The 17,091-nt window shown below is 41.6% G+C and overlaps 1 protein-coding gene and 1 long non-coding RNA gene across 4 annotated transcripts; both read right to left on the bottom strand.

The window, feature by feature from the left end:
* Window positions 1-955: 955 nt before the first annotated feature.
* LOC124852437 lies at window positions 956-1,784 on the bottom strand. The gene is made up of 2 exons (XR_007032961.1): window positions 1,254-1,784; window positions 956-1,060 (listed from the first exon to the last, which is right to left on the bottom strand). It is a non-coding gene; the product is annotated as an uncharacterized LOC124852437 (long non-coding RNA).
* Window positions 1,785-9,355: 7,571 nt separating this feature from the next.
* Window positions 9,356-17,047, bottom strand: LOC118114918 (beta-1,3-galactosyl-O-glycosyl-glycoprotein beta-1,6-N-acetylglucosaminyltransferase). 3 transcript variants are annotated; one of them, XR_004697517.2, is made up of 7 exons: window positions 14,599-17,047; window positions 13,232-13,298; window positions 12,444-12,867; window positions 12,241-12,334; window positions 11,663-12,067; window positions 10,384-11,570; window positions 9,356-10,073 (listed from the first exon to the last, which is right to left on the bottom strand). XR_004697517.2 is itself a non-coding variant. In XM_035165679.2 (6 exons), the coding sequence occupies exons 3-6, from the start codon at window positions 12,749-12,751 to the stop codon at window positions 11,085-11,087; spliced, it is 1,293 nt and encodes a 430-aa protein (XP_035021570.2). In that variant the 5' UTR covers window positions 12,752-12,867; window positions 13,232-13,298; window positions 14,599-17,047; the 3' UTR covers window positions 9,356-11,084. The 3 variants fall into 3 exon arrangements, 2 of the variants coding, with proteins under 2 accessions (XP_035021570.2, XP_047197355.1); XM_035165679.2 differs by having other exon boundaries at window positions 9,356-11,570; XM_047341399.1 differs by lacking the exon at window positions 13,232-13,298 and having other exon boundaries at window positions 9,356-11,570.
* Window positions 17,048-17,091: the final 44 nt, after the last annotated feature.

The following is a 17,091-nucleotide window of genomic DNA, read 5'->3' as shown; positions in this document are numbered from 1 at the left end:
CAGGTGTGTACCTTAGCGTCATCAGGTTTCTGCCTTTTAATCACAAGACTCCTGCTTCTGAGGCAGGTCCACCACAGGTTAGTTTACTTATGCATTGACCAGATGTATTAAATAACTATGAAATTGACGTCCTTTCATCCTCATCATCTCTATAAAAACCTGCTGAATTCATATGAATGTTTCTGGTTAAACGGGGCGTCGCTTCTTCTGCAACAATGAAGTTAAAACACAGCGTTAGGTCGTAATCTGCGGGAAGAACTCTTCTGTCTGCAGGAGTGTGTGTGTGTGTGTGTGTGTGTGTGTGTGTGTGCTCTTGTACAGCTATAGCTGTACAAATGTGTGTGTGTGTGTGTACTGATAATCACATGTATTCTTGCAAGGTGTTGATCTGTTGTACAACATGTACAATTATTTGTTTCATTAAAGGTGTGTTCCTCCTCATCAGTCTTTAAAAAATAAGTTTTCACATAAAAGTTTCACAATCACGAGCGGACTGGGACAATAATTGTAGACGGGAATTTGACTCCAACCCAAGCCACCTTATTTACACGAAGCGCCAGCCTTTTAATTGTGTAGGCTTAGCCTAATCGTAGATGTAACTGTTACCAGACTAGTTATAAACTTGGCCACTATGTTCTTCAAGGAGGAACGTTTGCCAAATTACAATGTTTTTCAAGGTATGTTATGGTTGTAATATCTTTTATAATATTATTGTAGCGCTGTAACCCCACATCTCCTGATGTTGTGCAGCATGAATCTACAGCAGGGGTGTCCAAACTTTTTTTCCCGAGGGCCACATACAGAAAAATATACTAAGGACTGGGCCACTCACTAGACGTGAGGTATACTGCCTCACCTCTCATGCACTAATATTGGCAAAATCAATCAAATGCAGGTAAATTACATTTGATAATTGAACATGTTTGAAGAAAAAAAAAAGCCTCCATCAAAGCTCTCCATTAGTAGATTTAAATTTTATTTTTTACAAAAAGGTTGGCAGGTCATTCTCTCAGTGACAGCCTCAGATTGGTTCTTAGGGTGCTGATCCCCCTTCATTGTCCTGTATGAAGGGAGAGACAAGAAGAGAAATAGGGGATGTGGATATTTCAAGCTTATTACACAAATAAATGATTGGGCTTGTTAACACATCAACTAACGTTTGTTAAAAGATTGTCATCAACTTTAATTGACTGAATTTATTAAGTATTTGGGCTTATTAACAAATGAAAACTGTGTGTATATTTTTAACTCACCTGTAATGGGAAGAATGTTGCGCTCAGTGGGAGCAGTGATGCTGCGCTTTGGTCTGAAGGATAGCTGGCAGGTCAGGAGTAAGTTTGGTGGTTGAGATGCGAAGGACGTCACGGAGATGGCTGTCGGTCGTTCTGGTTCTCAGTCTGCTTTTGTTCAGCGTTAACAGAGAGAATGTCTGCTCACAGATGTATGTTGAGCCGAACAGACTCATCATTCGTTTAGCGTGGCGTCTCATCAGAGGAAACTTGGCCTTTTCCAAGCTCCGGTAGAAGTCAGGTAGGGAGAGAAGCTGATGCTGATTCTTCACACTGAATTTCGATCAGTTCTAATTGCAGACTCTCCTCCACTTCTTCTGCATCCATTGAAAACGGAGCCGCAAACAGTGTGATTTCCTTCTCAATGACAGAAAAATCTTGGAAGCGCTGACTGAATTCTGTCATGAGAGATGTGATCACAGACACATATTCTCCCATTTTTGCAGAGAGCTTGGCGTTTGGAAATGCGCATTTGATTTCGGTCAGCGTGGGGAAGTTGTCGTGTTCTTTTTTCCTTAGGTAGAGATGGTAGAGTCGGTCTGGTTCAAAAAAGTATTTATTTAGAAGCAATGAACAGCTACTACATAGCTATGGGCACTCAACGTACAACCCGCAAGCCGCCTAATACCGCCAGGGAAGTCAAGAGTCGCCCCGAGCGGACGGTGGGTGCAATATTTATAATAATAGGTAGAACTTCAGCAGGAGGGGGAGTCACGTGGCTAGTGCACAGGCTGGTCCCAGCCTCAAGGCACTGGAATTCGCCAATGATGAGGAGCCGCTCCCAGTTTCGTCCCTCCTTTGACAGTAGCTGGGACAAATCTTTACATTCTGACAGTGTTTGGTTTGGTGTTTTAAAACAAGCCTTGAATCGGCTGACAGCTTGTGAGCTTTCAGTATGGCATGCGCATTTTCTAGACAAAACAACGCCTTTCCTATCTGTCCTTCAGACCCTAGTGGCAGCTGCTTGAATTCTTTCTAAGGGTATGTCACAGTTTTTTAAGAAAACAGTGCATTCATCTATGTGTGATTTTTGAAATAAAGCTAATGGAGTTTATGCTGTAATATAGTAAGTTAGGTATGAGAACAAGTTAAAGTACAGTGTATTGTATGCCACAGATGTACAGTCTTCTCAAACAGGCATTATCAGACAGGTGCAAGACTGAACTGCGATGTGACGCACACACCCACACACAACAATCAACTTCAAGATTAAAACCAGCCAGCAACGGCTACTATCAGTCACTATGTGAAGGCCGCACATTTTCCCACATATTCAGCCCAAACTGCCCCTGCCCCACCCCTGTCCAACATACTGCACTTGTTTAGTTCAGTTTCATTGCCATCTTCACAGACACATATTCAAAGAAAAACATAGATTTTAGTCTTAACAATATTCAAAGGAAAACCTAGATTTTAATCTTAACAAATCCCTCCTTTCACACCATTTCATGGTGTGAACAATTTACTGGGGATTATCCACGAACTCCCCAACCTCCATCTCATCCAATGCACACCCCTCATCATCATCATCACCACTCAACAAAAGCAACTGATAGGGTGGGGGAGGGGGCATGGTTTCCTTGGTCAGAGCCGTGGTGATGAGTCGGTTGAGCAAGGTCCTAAAGCAAGGGATGCAGCAGCAGCCACAGGTGACTAGGATAGCTGAAAAGATAGCTAGGAGAGGAGGCAGGATGCAATCAGCCCTTTCCATTTGCCAATGCAGTGTTCATCCAATTATGTAGGGGTTGTTAATTCCAGAGTCTGCGGCCATGTCCTGTGCCATGGTGCGTAAGGCGGAGAGGGCCCTGGTCACCGAGCCATCAGGGGCGGTATTGTTGGGATAAATGTACAACAAGAACTCCCTATCATAGTGCACACACCACCCTTTTCTGCCAGTAGGAGGTCTAGGGCCATTCGGTTCTGTGTGACCATAAGGGACGTAGGGGCGAGCTGTTCGGATAGGCCTGTTATGGCGTCTCGAGTAAGGTTGGTGAGGCGTTGGAAATTGAAATGGATGTAGTTAATGCGATCCACGTTTTTGTTGGGAGTTACCCATATCCAGATAGACACAAATCCCGCTGCAACTTGATCCACTAATTTATATTGGTCTGGAACACCCCGAGGAAACCCTATGGTGTCTATGTATGTGGGTGAGTCCCTCTTTAAGTCAAAATGCGTTTTTCTTCGTCGACGGGTGCTAGTGGGTGTTTCTGGGCGGGGAGAGAGGATAGTCAGGGGCATGGCCAATTGAACAAGTGTGCAGGAAACCTTCCAGTTTGAAGGAAGGCGGTTCCTCAAGCGTTTTCCTCCACAGTACCAGAAGAGGTCACTGCGGGCCCACTCCAGTTGTGTGGCGTTGTGCCAGTCGGTAACATTGATGTTTCTAGAACACCAGGAGGACGGTATCGAACCCATCTCTCTGTGAGATGAGTTACCTTTTTTAGTCAGACACGTGTAATTTCCCTTTACTGGAGTAAATATAGGGGGCAGCGTGTTGTTTGGCGCCGGGGGAAAGAGATGACTGAGAGTAGAACAGTTGGCGGGACTGGCTTCCATGTGTAAGCCATACATGCAATCAAAACCGGGTCGATCCGAGTCTATCAGTAGGGGGCCGGGGGTGGTGGTTTAAGGTGGGCCGGGGCTGACTGCAGACTATACAATTAGTGAGGTTTTGGGAACGGGCGGTAAAGTGGACCCATTTTAGCCATATGTTTTCATCAGTGTATCCAGTCTCTATTTCTACCACATCTTCAACGGTACTGGCGTCGTAATATTGCACCGCAGGGGAGCTGGGTGGGGATGGTAGTGGTGAGGTGGATTCAGGGGGAGAGTTCGTGGAGTCATCAGACAGGGAAGGGGAAGGCTGAGTTCTAGGGGAGGAGGAACGGACGTTTATCCTAACGATGCCCATTGGGTCAGCTCCTGTCATGTCTACTCCTAAAACAAAATAATAAGGACTTGTTGGTGCGGCTTTTTTAGTCAATTTGTTATAGTGGAGATGTTTAAGAGTCTTTAAGAGACTATTGTCGGGGGAGCCGGCAGACGTGATCCTCCGGGTGAGGGTGATGTTTCTTTGGAGCTGTCCTAAGGGGGTTTGTGCATTGTATCTGTGGGTGTAACTTTTGGGGCCTGTGTTCCACAAAACGTGTTATCAAAGGTTTATCATTTTGCATTCATCTCTAAACCATTGTTTTTTATATATGATATCAGGAACCATATGAACATGTGATGTACAATGCAGAAAAGTAATTTTTCATTTCTAAGCATGTGATTGCTTCTAATATCAATGTGTGTGTGGTGTGGGTGCGATACCATGTATCTCAGGCGTCGAATGAATCAGAGTATCCACCGCTCTCTCCCGGCCCCCCCCCTCCTCAAATCTGCCTGAGCAGCTGCACCCCGTTCCTCTGGACACTCCCTCGCCCAACGTCCCCTCTTTCCACACCTGTAGCAGGTGTCTGCTGTTCTGTTCGTGGAGGAATACAGGGCGGAGGTCAACGGCTGGGGCTGAAGCCACTTCAGGTCTCTGAAGAGGGGCACAGTCGAGATCGTGGTCCACTCTGACACACTGAGGCACTGTAGGATACAAAGAAAACTTTTTCTGTGCAGATTTATCTGTTCGTTCACATTCATTGGCCATTTTATCACATTCATTCCCTTGGGTAGCACACTGCATTTGTAATGACAAAGCAACAGTTGCAGGCGTATGCTTTTTATGTAGATGCAATGAAGAGATGTGTGTGTGTGTGAAGAGTTGAACTGTGTGAGTGTGTGTGTGTGTGTGTGAACTATGTGTTGTGAGAACTACGTGTGTGGACTGAGTGAATATTAAAATCCCAGGAGATAAGACACAGACACATGCTGAAGGCCTCTTCGAGGTCTTGTTGGGGGAGACGAGCACAGTCTCAGATTTGTGGCTCTGATGTCAATTTGGCAGTTTACACAAGCAGAAATAGTATGCATAAGCAGAGATAATATTTAGTGTGGTATAATGGTAAAAATGTCATTACATTCCTCCTTGTGATCATAAAATGATCACAACATCAGATACAAAATTTACTTGCAAAATGTCAGCACATATTATATCTAAGGGTGAAAATCTCAAGTAAAATTCTTAAGTAGTCTTTATCTTCCAATTCTAAAAACAAAGAAAATTAAATAAATAAAGAATTTCTGTGTGGAAATTGCTTCTTCACTCCAAATTCGATCTCTATTCAGTTAAGGATATATCATTTCACAGTACCAATTTTGCTTGGATCTGTGTAACAGTGCAAGGAACCCTCTAATTTTGTGCACTATAAAAATATTATGGTTGGCGGTCTCGATAGCAAATTTAGTTGGATTATATATTGTCATAACTCTAAAACCATTTTAGGAAAAATTATATTATAACATAATCATGCAAGTTCACCTTTTCAAAGAGCAATGAACATTATTCAGTCTGACATTTGAATTTGAATTTTGAAATATTAAAATATCCTTGTTTGAATAAAACATAAAGAAAACAAATAAAACAAACATCTAATAAAACAATAAAAAACATAAAGAAAATAAATAAAACAAACATCTAATAAAACAATAAAAAACATAAAGAAAATAAACAACTCCAACTAAAATACCAGATAAGATGGACTCTCTAGTCCCATTAACGAAAATTGCTCTTGAATACATAAAAATATTTGACACAGGATATATGTTACCAGCTCAGTAACCTGCTTCTCTAATTGAATTGTTAAAATACAAAACATTCATATTGTACAATTAGAAATTGTTGAGACAATTACTAACTGAACTTTTTACCTTCACAACCTTGGGATAAGAACAGTTTAATAATCTTATCAAATAGGAGCACTAAAATTGATTAAACAAAAGATGTGCTCAAACATAAAGTTAAACTGGGAATTAAATATCTGAATTCATTACAAAGTATTATATAGAATTTGTCACAAAAAAGTCAACAGTCCTGTAAATCATTTAGAATGTCTTAATTATCTATGGAGTTTAAAGCAACAGAAACACAATTATTAGAATTATAAGAATTCACTGCCTGATTACTAGAAATCACACTTGTAACCGAAATCATGGAAAGCAGTAGGGATTTGTCTCAGGTAGGAAAAGTGAAGGGTGAAGTCCTGCTATCTCCATCGTCATTCACATTATCTGCGTGTTTCTCTTTGCTCATATGGAACTCAGAGGTGCGTAGCTGAGTTTAAAGTAGAGTATACAAGCTTATATTTGGAAATAATAAAGACAAGACATACAGATAGACCCTCCTTTTGTGGTCAACATATTACTTTAAGATTTTGAGGAGGAGTCGGCCAAATCAGTGGCTACTTCTCGTAAAGACCGAGAAGGTGGGTCAGTGGGTACACAATGTGTGAGGTGGTGCCAAATTGCTCCTGTTTTTCCTTTTACTCGGATCGCATGTGAGGTACACTCTGTTACCTCCCAAGGTCCTGTCCACCTAGGGTCGGGCACTTTCTCTTGTGAACTTTGACCCTCACCCAATCACCCGGTCTTACTGGAACAGGAGTCTCCGTGGGGGTCTCGTCAGAATATCCAGCAGCCGCCTGGACCTTTGCAGACAAAACTTCAGTAAGATTAGTTAAAGCTTTCATGTAGTCAGTCAATTTCTCCTGACGTACATCCAACCCGGGTCCATAACCAGGGTCTGGAGGAGGCCCTGGCATGGGCCGTCCTGTGAGAAGCTCATGTGGGGATAGATGGGTGACACCATTGGATGAACTTCTTATTGACATGAGCGCCAAGGGCAGTGCTTCAACCCACGTGAGTGAGGTGTTGTGATATGCTAGTGCTGTGACATGTTGCTGTAATGTGTGTGTATCGGTGTGGGTCGGGGTTGGTCGTGTTGGTATGTCAGGGGTGTGTATCTCTAACTGTAAAAAGTTCCCGTCGTCATTTGTCTCTTAGTGGAAAAAATAAAAAATAAAAATAAAAATAAATAAAAAATAAAACCACAAGCCAATCCAATGATGTCAAACCAGTTGTAACCCGAGCTGTAATGTCCCTTGGTCTCCCCCAGGTGGCAGGCGTACACCGCTAGTTGTACGTTCTTTTATCCTTCACCAGATGGCGTCCTCGCTCTATTTTTCTTATTTCGTTATTTATTCTGTCTCTGTCAGCTGGGTGACCTTCCTCTTGTTATCTCCTCCTAATTTGGTTCTCTCTCGTTTTCCACACACACACTTTCATTCACACTTGTATCAGACTTCGTGCTGTGTCACCATAGTTCCTTTACATGAAGTTCATATTAGGACTACTCAAATCAGTTCCATTACCCACACATATTAGTTACCTTAAGTTCTTTAATCAATCTCCAAATCGCTATTGTTTAGTATTTAATAAATACCCACACATTCAGACCTCTTAAATCTTATATTTTTTATGTTGTCAGTTTTTTGGTCTCTGTCAGTCTTTTTATTCTAGTCAGTTACTTCATCTGTCAGTCCTCGTAACACGTTATGGTCCCGGCATCTTTTAATTTGTGCCCGATTCAAGCAACGGTGTGTCTGGCTAGTTAAGCTCCTCACTCGTCAGTGCCGGTAGCCCCTTCCTCCAGTTCACACCCTAATCCCAGATTAGGTTGCACGGATGCAATCTATTGCTTGAATCGTCTGTCTTTTCTCCAATCTGAATTAGTTTTAAGGGTTCGTGCGTCACAGGGTGTGGCGCCCGTCCCGCGCAGGTCCTTGACCTCGCTTTGATCTTGTTTCTGCTGAGCCAAGACAGGGTCCCGGACCCCACACAAGGTCCCTGACCTTTCACAGGGTCCCAGACCTCTGTTTATTTGACATAGCCCCTCATTGCTTCCATAAAACACAGAACGGTATAGTTTACCTCCTTTTCTCCTCTCCGCACACTCACAATCTATATCAATGCCTATATAACTAATGCAGAATTTGTTTTAACAGGTTTCTGCTTACCTTTTAAGTTGGCGCCTTGTGAGTATGTAGAGAATCGATCGGAGCGGCCTCGACTTTGGGTTCCGGCCTTTCTGGTCAAAAGTTCCCTACAGGATCACGTCGGGGTCACCAAATTTTGTCGTGTTCTTTTTTCCTTAGGTAGAGATGGTAGAGTCGGTCTGGTTCAAAAAAGTATTTATTTAGAAGCAATGAACAGCTACTACATAGCTATGGGCACTCAACGTACAACCCGCAAGCCGCCTAATACCGCCAGGGAAGTCAAGAGTCGCCCCGAGCGGACGGTGGGTGCAATATTTATAATAATAGGTAGAACTTCAGCAGGAGGGGGAGTCACGTGGCTAGTGCACAGGCTGGTCCCAGCCTCAAGGCACTGGAATTCGCCAATGATGAGGAGCCGCTCCCAGTTTCGTCCCTCCTTTGACAGTAGCTGGGACAAATCTTTACATTCTGACAGTGTTTGGTTTGGTGTTTTAAAACAAGCCTTGAATCGGCTGACAGCTTGTGAGCTTTCAGTATGGCATGCGCATTTTCTAGACAAAACAACGCCTTTCCTATCTGTCCTTCAGACCCTAGTGGCAGCTGCTTGAATTCTTTCTAAGGGTATGTCACAGTTTTTTAAGAAAACAGTGCATTCATCTATGTGTGATTTTTGAAATAAAGCTAATGGAGTTTATGCTGTAATATAGTAAGTTAGGTATGAGAACAAGTTAAAGTACAGTGTATTGTATGCCACAGATGTACAGTCTTCTCAAACAGGCATTATCAGACAGGTGCAAGACTGAACTGCGATGTGACGCACACACCCACACACAACAATCAACTTCAAGATTAAAACCAGCCAGCAACGGCTACTATCAGTCACTATGTGAAGGCCGCACATTTTCCCACATATTCAGCCCAAACTGCCCCTGCCCCACCCCTGTCCAACATACTGCACTTGTTTAGTTCAGTTTCATTGCCATCTTCACAGACACATATTCAAAGAAAAACATAGATTTTAGTCTTAACAATATTCAAAGGAAAACATAGATTTTAGTCTTAACAAATATTCAAAGGAAAACATAGATTTTAGTCTTAACAAATATTCAAAGGAAAACCTAGATTTTAATCTTAACAAAGTGCGCTACATTGAAGTTGCGCAGTTGTGACTCGAAGAGACGGAGCTTCGCACGGATATACTTCATAACTGGCTATTGTTGCATTTTCTTGAGCTTTGTTAGCACGGAAAAACTGTTGCTGCGTTAGCAGGCTAGCTGCCATTTGCTTTACCTTCTCTTTCCGCTCGGCGCCAGTGTAGGACGTGAAGGTCTGATGTTTCGTTTCATAATGCCGTCGTACATTGTACTCTTTCATCACGGCAACACTCTCATTGCAAATCAAACAAACACACTTCCCCTTGGTTTCTATGAAAAAATATTCATTTTTCCACCGAGTCTGACATTTTCTGCACTCGCTTGCAATCTTGCGTCTCTTCGGTTCCGGCATTTCTGGTGACGCTGAGCAAATTTTTTCTTCGATTGCTTGCTTTGTGGAGACGCTGCCTTGTTCAAGACAATAGCGCCACCTAGTGTTTAAACTAAGAAGTGCAATACAGTGGGCCATAGTCCATTATATTTTTAGACTTTGATACGGGCCAATTAAAAATGGATGGCGGGCCGCAGTTGGCCCGCGGGCCGTAGTTTGGACACCCCTGATCTACAGGAACGTGTTGTTGCAGTAATGTTGGCAGTAAGGGAGAGTTGACTGTCCAGTGTCACACCCAGGTTCCTAGCAGTCTGGGTGGGGGATAACACAGAGTTGTCAAAGGTAATGGTCAGGTCGTGGGTGGGAGAGCCTTTCCCTGGAAGGAAAAGTAGTTCATTAACAAAAAGGTTCTACAAAAATATCCCTGGGAAATGCAAAAAAAACTAAATCATACTAAAGAAAGAAAAAGCTGCCAACTCCTCTCCCCCCCTCACTACTGACTGGCATTTTGCTTTATAGCCTCACCTGCATGGAACACAGGTTTCACACTCAAGACAAGACCCAGTTTGGACTATGTGCTACTGCTGACCTATCAATTCAACCTATCTGCAAGAATACAGCAGATAAATGCAATAGGTTGACTGAAATGTCATCTAATGCAGCACACGTCACCCATTCTCTGTCACCTTGAGTCTGCCCAGCCCCTCCTTTCTCAGAGACCTGATCCTACACACCTCTCCCTGATCGACCTGCTGATCTGACCCCATGCACAGATCTGGAAAAACAACAATCAAACAGAGCAACATCACAGACATAACAAAATAAACTGTCAACACATACATGCTGTAAAATAATTCAACACACAACTCAAAACCAGATTATCTACATAATCTAATTGATAATCAAAATTCTAATAATAATCAAATGACCAAATGTTTTAATATAGGGAGACAGCGCCTAGTGAAAAAGGGGGAGAAAGCTCCCTTTTCACAATTATTATTATGAATATTAATATCTTTGGCTGCTGTGTGCATCGCAGAGAGACGTGATTACGTTGGTGGTCCTGCTTGCTATATTATCGCTGGTCAAGGAAAGCCAGAGCGACCATCAGGCCACTGGGAAATGTCCAGGTGCTACCGATGTGCAGTCCGCCACTGCAGGATTTTTGATCGTAACACTGATAAATTGCTCGAATAACCGTAATACGACTGAATAATATAGTGCCACTAATGAAACATTTTAATTTGTGTTCATCACACTAGAATTATAAACAAATTTAAAATACATCTTGAAATTGAATCACGTGCTGCGCCATGGCCTTTCCCTGTATTAATAAAGGTTTGAATTGAATGCCATTCTCGGTTGCTATGAAAAATCTAAAATATATCTATTGTAACTCAGACAGTGCCCTTTTTCTGAGATATTTCTCCAAACAGTAGACAGCAACGGGGTCTGTGTCTATGTCAAACTTGTTGGCAAAGAGATGATGCTGCTTGAGCAACCACTTTAAGTCCCCAGCACCATATACGCATATTGCCCTGACGTGGCTGCCTTGACACTCTGGGTACAACGCGTCCGGTGAAGCCTGCGACCCCTCGTGCCACTGCCACTTCACCAGGCGAGCGATGGCATTGACGTCTGACATGTCATATTTGCTGTGGGGCCGTGTTGAGCCAGGAACTCCGGGCATTCGCTGAATGGTTGCCCAGAGAAATTCATCAGGACTGTAGGTGTCTTTGGCCCACTCCATCAGTGCCAGCACTCGGCCGTCCTCCAACACACTGCGGATGTAGCCACGGCTAACCACAAAGTAGGCATTTCCAGACATTATGGGCATGTTGAAGGGAGGAGGCTCCTTTGCCTTTCCTGTTCCCTGAGGGGGTTGAAAGAGTGAATTAATGTTAAAGTGATGACCAGTAAGTTCTAATGTTTCCTTTATAAATATATGTAATGCAATATAGGTACCTGGATTCCTCCATCTATTATTTCGTGTGCATTTCTCACTCTCCACACTTTTCCTGCAGGCATTTTTTCTGACTCTAAGCTGTTCCCGCCCTTCAGTGAACGCAGAGTCCTTACAATCTCCAAGTTGGTTTTCAGAGGGAAATCTTGGCCACAAAGGTTGATGAAGTATTTCCATTTTGTGCTGGTGTTATAGAGATCCGCCATACAGTTAAGGTCAGCCTGGACACGTGGCCAGGCAGCATAGACCACGTCAACAGGCTGGCTGACCATGAAGATGTTCGGGAAGCAGTCAATAATTGCCCAGATGGCAAATAAGACTGAGGATTTTGCCTTTTTGTCCACATGGACACAATATATATTTTGAGGTGCGTAGATGGCTCGCAGCAGTCGCTCAAAGCTCTGCACCTATGAGCATATAACAAAATATATGAATAATGTATCTATTTTGTGTACTTGAACATAACGGAAATTCACAAACAGTGGTGAAGAGCTTCTTTGATTGATGACTTTTAAGTAAATTGTTTACTCCACTTTTAAAGTTTATTTAAATTAAAATTCAGGCTTTAGAATCTGCATACCTTATGATGCACAACCATAGAGTATGCCAGGGGGAACTCCTCTTCTTCATGGCTCAACGGAGATGTTAGGTATTTTCTTCTTAATTTGAATGCACTGTCAATAAACAATATTAAACAAAGAACTTTTAGTGATTTAAGTGAAATTCATTATTCAAATATTGGCAAAGTAAAACTTCTAAATTCTGTAGATTAAATCAACACACCTGCAGTCTTTGGTTGCATTCATGTAATGTTCATCAGGGATGTGAACACTCTTGTGGAAGTCTTTGGTGATGGTCAGTAATTTGGCCTGCTCCAGTGCCTCCCTCTCTCCCTGCAGGATAGCTGAGCAGTTGCACACTTTCTCTGGGCTGTCATCAGAGTCTGTATACTCCAACCAGCTGTACCTGAGAACGGAGCTGGGATTCCAGCCTGGTTTACTGCGAGTAAGTAGGGAGAGGATCCATAGTGATCCCAGTGCAATGGTGATTGTCAGGACCAGTAGAAACCTGCCTGGTTTCAGTAGCCTCATTGTGGGAGAGGAGTAACTGTTATGTGTCTTTTTGCAGTGTGAGTTCTGGATGTATTCCACAAATTTAGAACTTCCTTAGACCATGCGTACACAAAAATGATGAAGGCCTGGCTGTCCTAGAAAATGTAAACACACCCTTTTAAATAAATGCATAGTATATCAAACTCCATTTATTTTAAAAAAGAAATTTGTCATGCATTGACCAGATGTATTAAATAACTATGAAATTGACGTCATTCCATCCTCATCATCTCTATAAAAACCTGCTGAAATCATATTCATGTTTCTGGATAAATGGGGCATCGCTTCTTCTGCAACAATGAAGCGCTAAATCGTAATCTGCAGGAGTGTGTGTGTGTGTGTGTGTGTGTGTGTGTGAGAGAGTGTGTGTGTACTGATAATCACATGTATTCAGTTATTAATCGATGATGTCGGATCATGACTCCGGATCGTTCCGGGCACTTTAACAGTGTTTTTCACCTTTTGGGGTCGTCTCTTATAACTTCAACTGTTCAGCACAGCGCTCTCTTCATGACACACGGAGGACCTTATATGGAGAAATTGAAGAGTGGCAGTATGCTAATCACAGAGAGCTAAATCTGTCGATTTAGAATGATTCTGATTCACAAACTTATGCATGGTGCTGAGAACAAAATCGGATGGTACGATTTTGCGCACACGCATAATTTCTTCAGAGACTAAGAACATTCCTGTGCACATGTTAGTGAATGAGGCCCAATGAGGTTATGATGTTGCAATGGAGATAATGGTCAACTATTTCCTGGTTAATATTTGAATTTTATACCAATATTAACACAAGGAACAATATTTTAAGATACTTACATCAAAGTAAAATACCAGTCACGTAACAGCAAGGTTTATAATAATATGTTTCTGTTTGTTGCTTATTTATTTTTTTTCATTTTCATATCCTGTTTTACGTCTTGGTACAAGAAAACTGGCCGGTGCCACCTTGCTTTGACATAAAAAGATACATTAAGAAGCCATAAAACCAGTAAGATGACTGTGTGTAACATAACTGTAAAACAAAGTCCACGTTTCCCTGGAGATACTGTTGACACATGAACTAGAAATACAACTATCAATTTTAATTGGACAGACAATCACCCACAGAATAGAAGCACACACACACAAATGAAGAAAAAGGCCAAAGATTAAGATCTGGAGGTTAAAAAAAATGGTAACTATGCAGAAGTTCCTCCCGTTTTGTCAACAATTACATTAATTAAATATTTCAAAGTAGTTGGAGGTAAAATGGTGAAGGTCACTATTTGAGGCGCTAAACTCTTTGTACAACACAGGCTCTCGCAGTTCAACATTATCCACAGAAACTACTCTACACCAAAAAGACTCCATAAGATAAAAGAAGATAAATAAAACATTTTCCTGTATCTGACATTCTTATTCATATATTTACTTATTGATTAGTTACGTTGCCATAGTAGTTCAGTCACCCTATGACATCATTGTTTTTATCAAGGCCCATGTCTGGTTTTTACTTTATTAATTCATGTCAATGTTTACTTTAATCTCTGCTATCAGATATATATTTTTTAATCCTGTAGACTACCATGTGTTTGAGGAAAAAAAAGTTGGGTCTAAAACTCTGAGACCACTTTCAATAATAAGCATAATACGTGTAAAGCAAACAGAATGTATTGTTGAATAATGATAAAACTAATTTATATTTTTAAATTAATCGAAACAGATCTGTGAGGTGAAAGCACAGACATTCAGTGAAATGAACATTATTCAGGCAGAAATCATGAATTAACACTCAATTACTTTGGTTGAGCTGAAGAGTAGAGTAGATAAATGTGTCTTACCTGTGAATTTACCAGCAGCACATCAGATTAGAGTTTCATTTTTGACTTTATCCTCTATCACTCCCTTTACCACTATGTGATCAGACCTGTTGGGTGCACTTGTTCTGGTCTACCCATGAGTAGGAAGCACAACTTCCTGTGTGCGCTTTTCAAAAATAAAACCATGTATTTATGAATCAAATTAAAGAATAGATAACACAGGAACTAACCTCACACTTTTTTTAAGTGTAAAAATGCCTGAAAGCTGTTTAAAATTAGCTCCTGCAATTAGCCTTGAAATTTTTGTAACTATTTAAATTTGCAAATATTGTCAGGGATTTGGACTCTTCGGGTTTTCAAGAATAAAACACTGCAGAAACTGCAAACAAAGTTGTAAAGAAGCTTCGCCGATAGGATTAAAGAGCTGATTTGGAGTCTGCAGGTTAATTAACATGTGTGTCCCACATGGGGCTGCATGGATTTAATGAAGCCACAATATACCATATGTACGGTGGCCGAACGCACTGTAAATTAAGAAAACACATCCAAATAGAAAAACATGTGCAATGTAAGAAAACAACTTCATCAATTTGAGGACACATGCGCTGAAAAAAGTCCCAATACATGCAAATACAGAAACGCGTTGCAAATTGCGAAAACAACAACGGCAATGTTTCCAGGGTCAGGGGACCCAAAAAAGTGATGAACCTGGCTGTAGTTCAATGATTGATGAAGTTATTGTCAAACAGTTAAAAGGTGATGAAGGAAGACTTCAAGAAAAACATCTGCCAGTGATACACACACAAACATTTGAATAACTATCAGGTTTGGGATGTTTTTAAAGCAGCTGCCTCTGTTGATGAATATGTCCTCACCCACAAGGCCTCTTCGTCAGACTGAACTACTGTGGCATTTTTTAAATCAACAAAAATTTATATATTTTCTTAATTAATATTTGTCTTTGTAATGATCTATTAGTCATTCTTGTATGTCCCTAAGATTTAAATATATATTTTTACGGGCTAAAATAGTGTCAGCATAATCTGGGCCATGGGCTAAATACTTGGGAATGCCACCCTCTAGTGGTTGCGGACAAACACCAAAAGATCACAATCTGAGGTATAATGCATTTTTGAGAATAAAATACTGCTGGAAAACTGCATTGTTGGAAAGAAGCTTCATCAACAGGATTTAAGAGCTGAAGTAGAGTCTGCTGGTTAACTAAGCTTAGCAATCACACTTGAACTGTGCTCTAACTCAGTGATAAACTTTAAAAAACTTAACACTGAGCAAAACTATTTGACTGTATATCACGTAGTGTCATTCACCTCAGTAATAGAGTAATTCATGTAATGACTCTCGACTACAAAGAAATATTTGAGATGATATATACACTCAAATCAATATTAATTATGATTCATGGCTTAAATATGACGGTTAGAAAACAGTCTGTCTCTATCTCTTCTCTCTTCTCTCCCCTCTTTTCCACCCAACTCTCCTCTCTTCTCTTCACCATTTTCCCCCACTCATCCCAACTGCTCGAGGCAGTTTTTTCTCAATAGCAGCCAAAGTGCTCGTTGTGGAACTGTTGAGTTCTCTATAATTTAGCTAGGTCTAGACTTTACAATGTATTTTAGAACATAGGACAAGATGGTGAATATCCCTTGTACATTTGAAGGTCTCCTGCACAATAAGTTATCAACTACCAGTTAGCAGGTGTTAGCGGCCACCAGCGGATGTTAGGGACATAACTTCAGTTGAGCACCTTCGCATCATCAAGTGTTTTGCCCTTGTAATCAACGATTCAGGCCGAACTTGAGGGTACACTGAGGCTAAAGGTAAATCTGACTGGCTTCTGGCTTGTATGGCAGAAAGCCATGTGGCATCAACATCTTTACCTCTATACCTTTTTAAACTATACACGTTCCCCTTTTTTAACATAGGACAAGATGGAGACTATCCCTTGTATGTTCTACCGCACAAATTTGTGCCTACCACCAGTTGATGTTATTGGATGTTATTGACCAGCAGTGGATGCTAGGGACATATTTTCAGGTGTGTACCTTAGCGTCATCAGGTTTCAGCCTTTTAATCACAAGACTCCTGCTTCTGAGGCAGGTCCACCACAGGAGGATCAGACCTGGGTGCATGTCTGGCACATGCAGGGCTTGTCCATGGATCTTTGAGCAACCTGATATTGGATGTTTCAAGGAAAAGTACCTTGAGATAATAAAAAGGGCATGGCTAACCTGTCACATTTCATTTTGAAGTCAGTCTTTATCTGTCCACAATTTGAAACCGTGAGCACCCTGATGATGAATGTTGTCCTGACAAAACAAGCCAGGACCTGTGAACAGTGCGCAGCAGCGAGTTAACGTTTGCTACATGGATTCCCCACAACTTGCTGATGGATTTCCACATTTCATTTCCCATAACCCCCAAAAAAACCATCCAGCTGAAAATCTTCCTACGACACGTGAAAGCAGCATGCCTCTCCACGCCCGCTGCGGTCAC

The sequence above is a fragment of the Hippoglossus stenolepis genome, chromosome 9 (genome assembly GCF_022539355.2).
Source record: "Hippoglossus stenolepis isolate QCI-W04-F060 chromosome 9, HSTE1.2, whole genome shotgun sequence".
Taxonomy (NCBI): Eukaryota; Metazoa; Chordata; class Actinopteri; order Pleuronectiformes; family Pleuronectidae; genus Hippoglossus; species Hippoglossus stenolepis.
Note: the sequence above shows the minus strand (reverse complement) of the source record. Positions and strands in the feature narration are given on the sequence as shown.

Bases quoted from the DNA above. Each gene is read 5' to 3' on its own strand.
- LOC118114918 (XM_035165679.2), bottom strand. From the start codon at position 12,751: ATGAGGCTACTGAAACCAGGCAGGTTTCTACTGGTCCTGACAATCACC. The intron at 12,335-12,443 runs GTGTGTTGATTT...GTTTATTGACAG, and splicing joins AATGCAACCAAAGACTGCAG to TGCATTCAAATTAAGAAGAA. The intron at 11,571-11,662 runs GTACCTATATTG...CAACCCCCTCAG, and splicing joins TAATAGATGGAGGAATCCAG to GGAACAGGAAAGGCAAAGGA.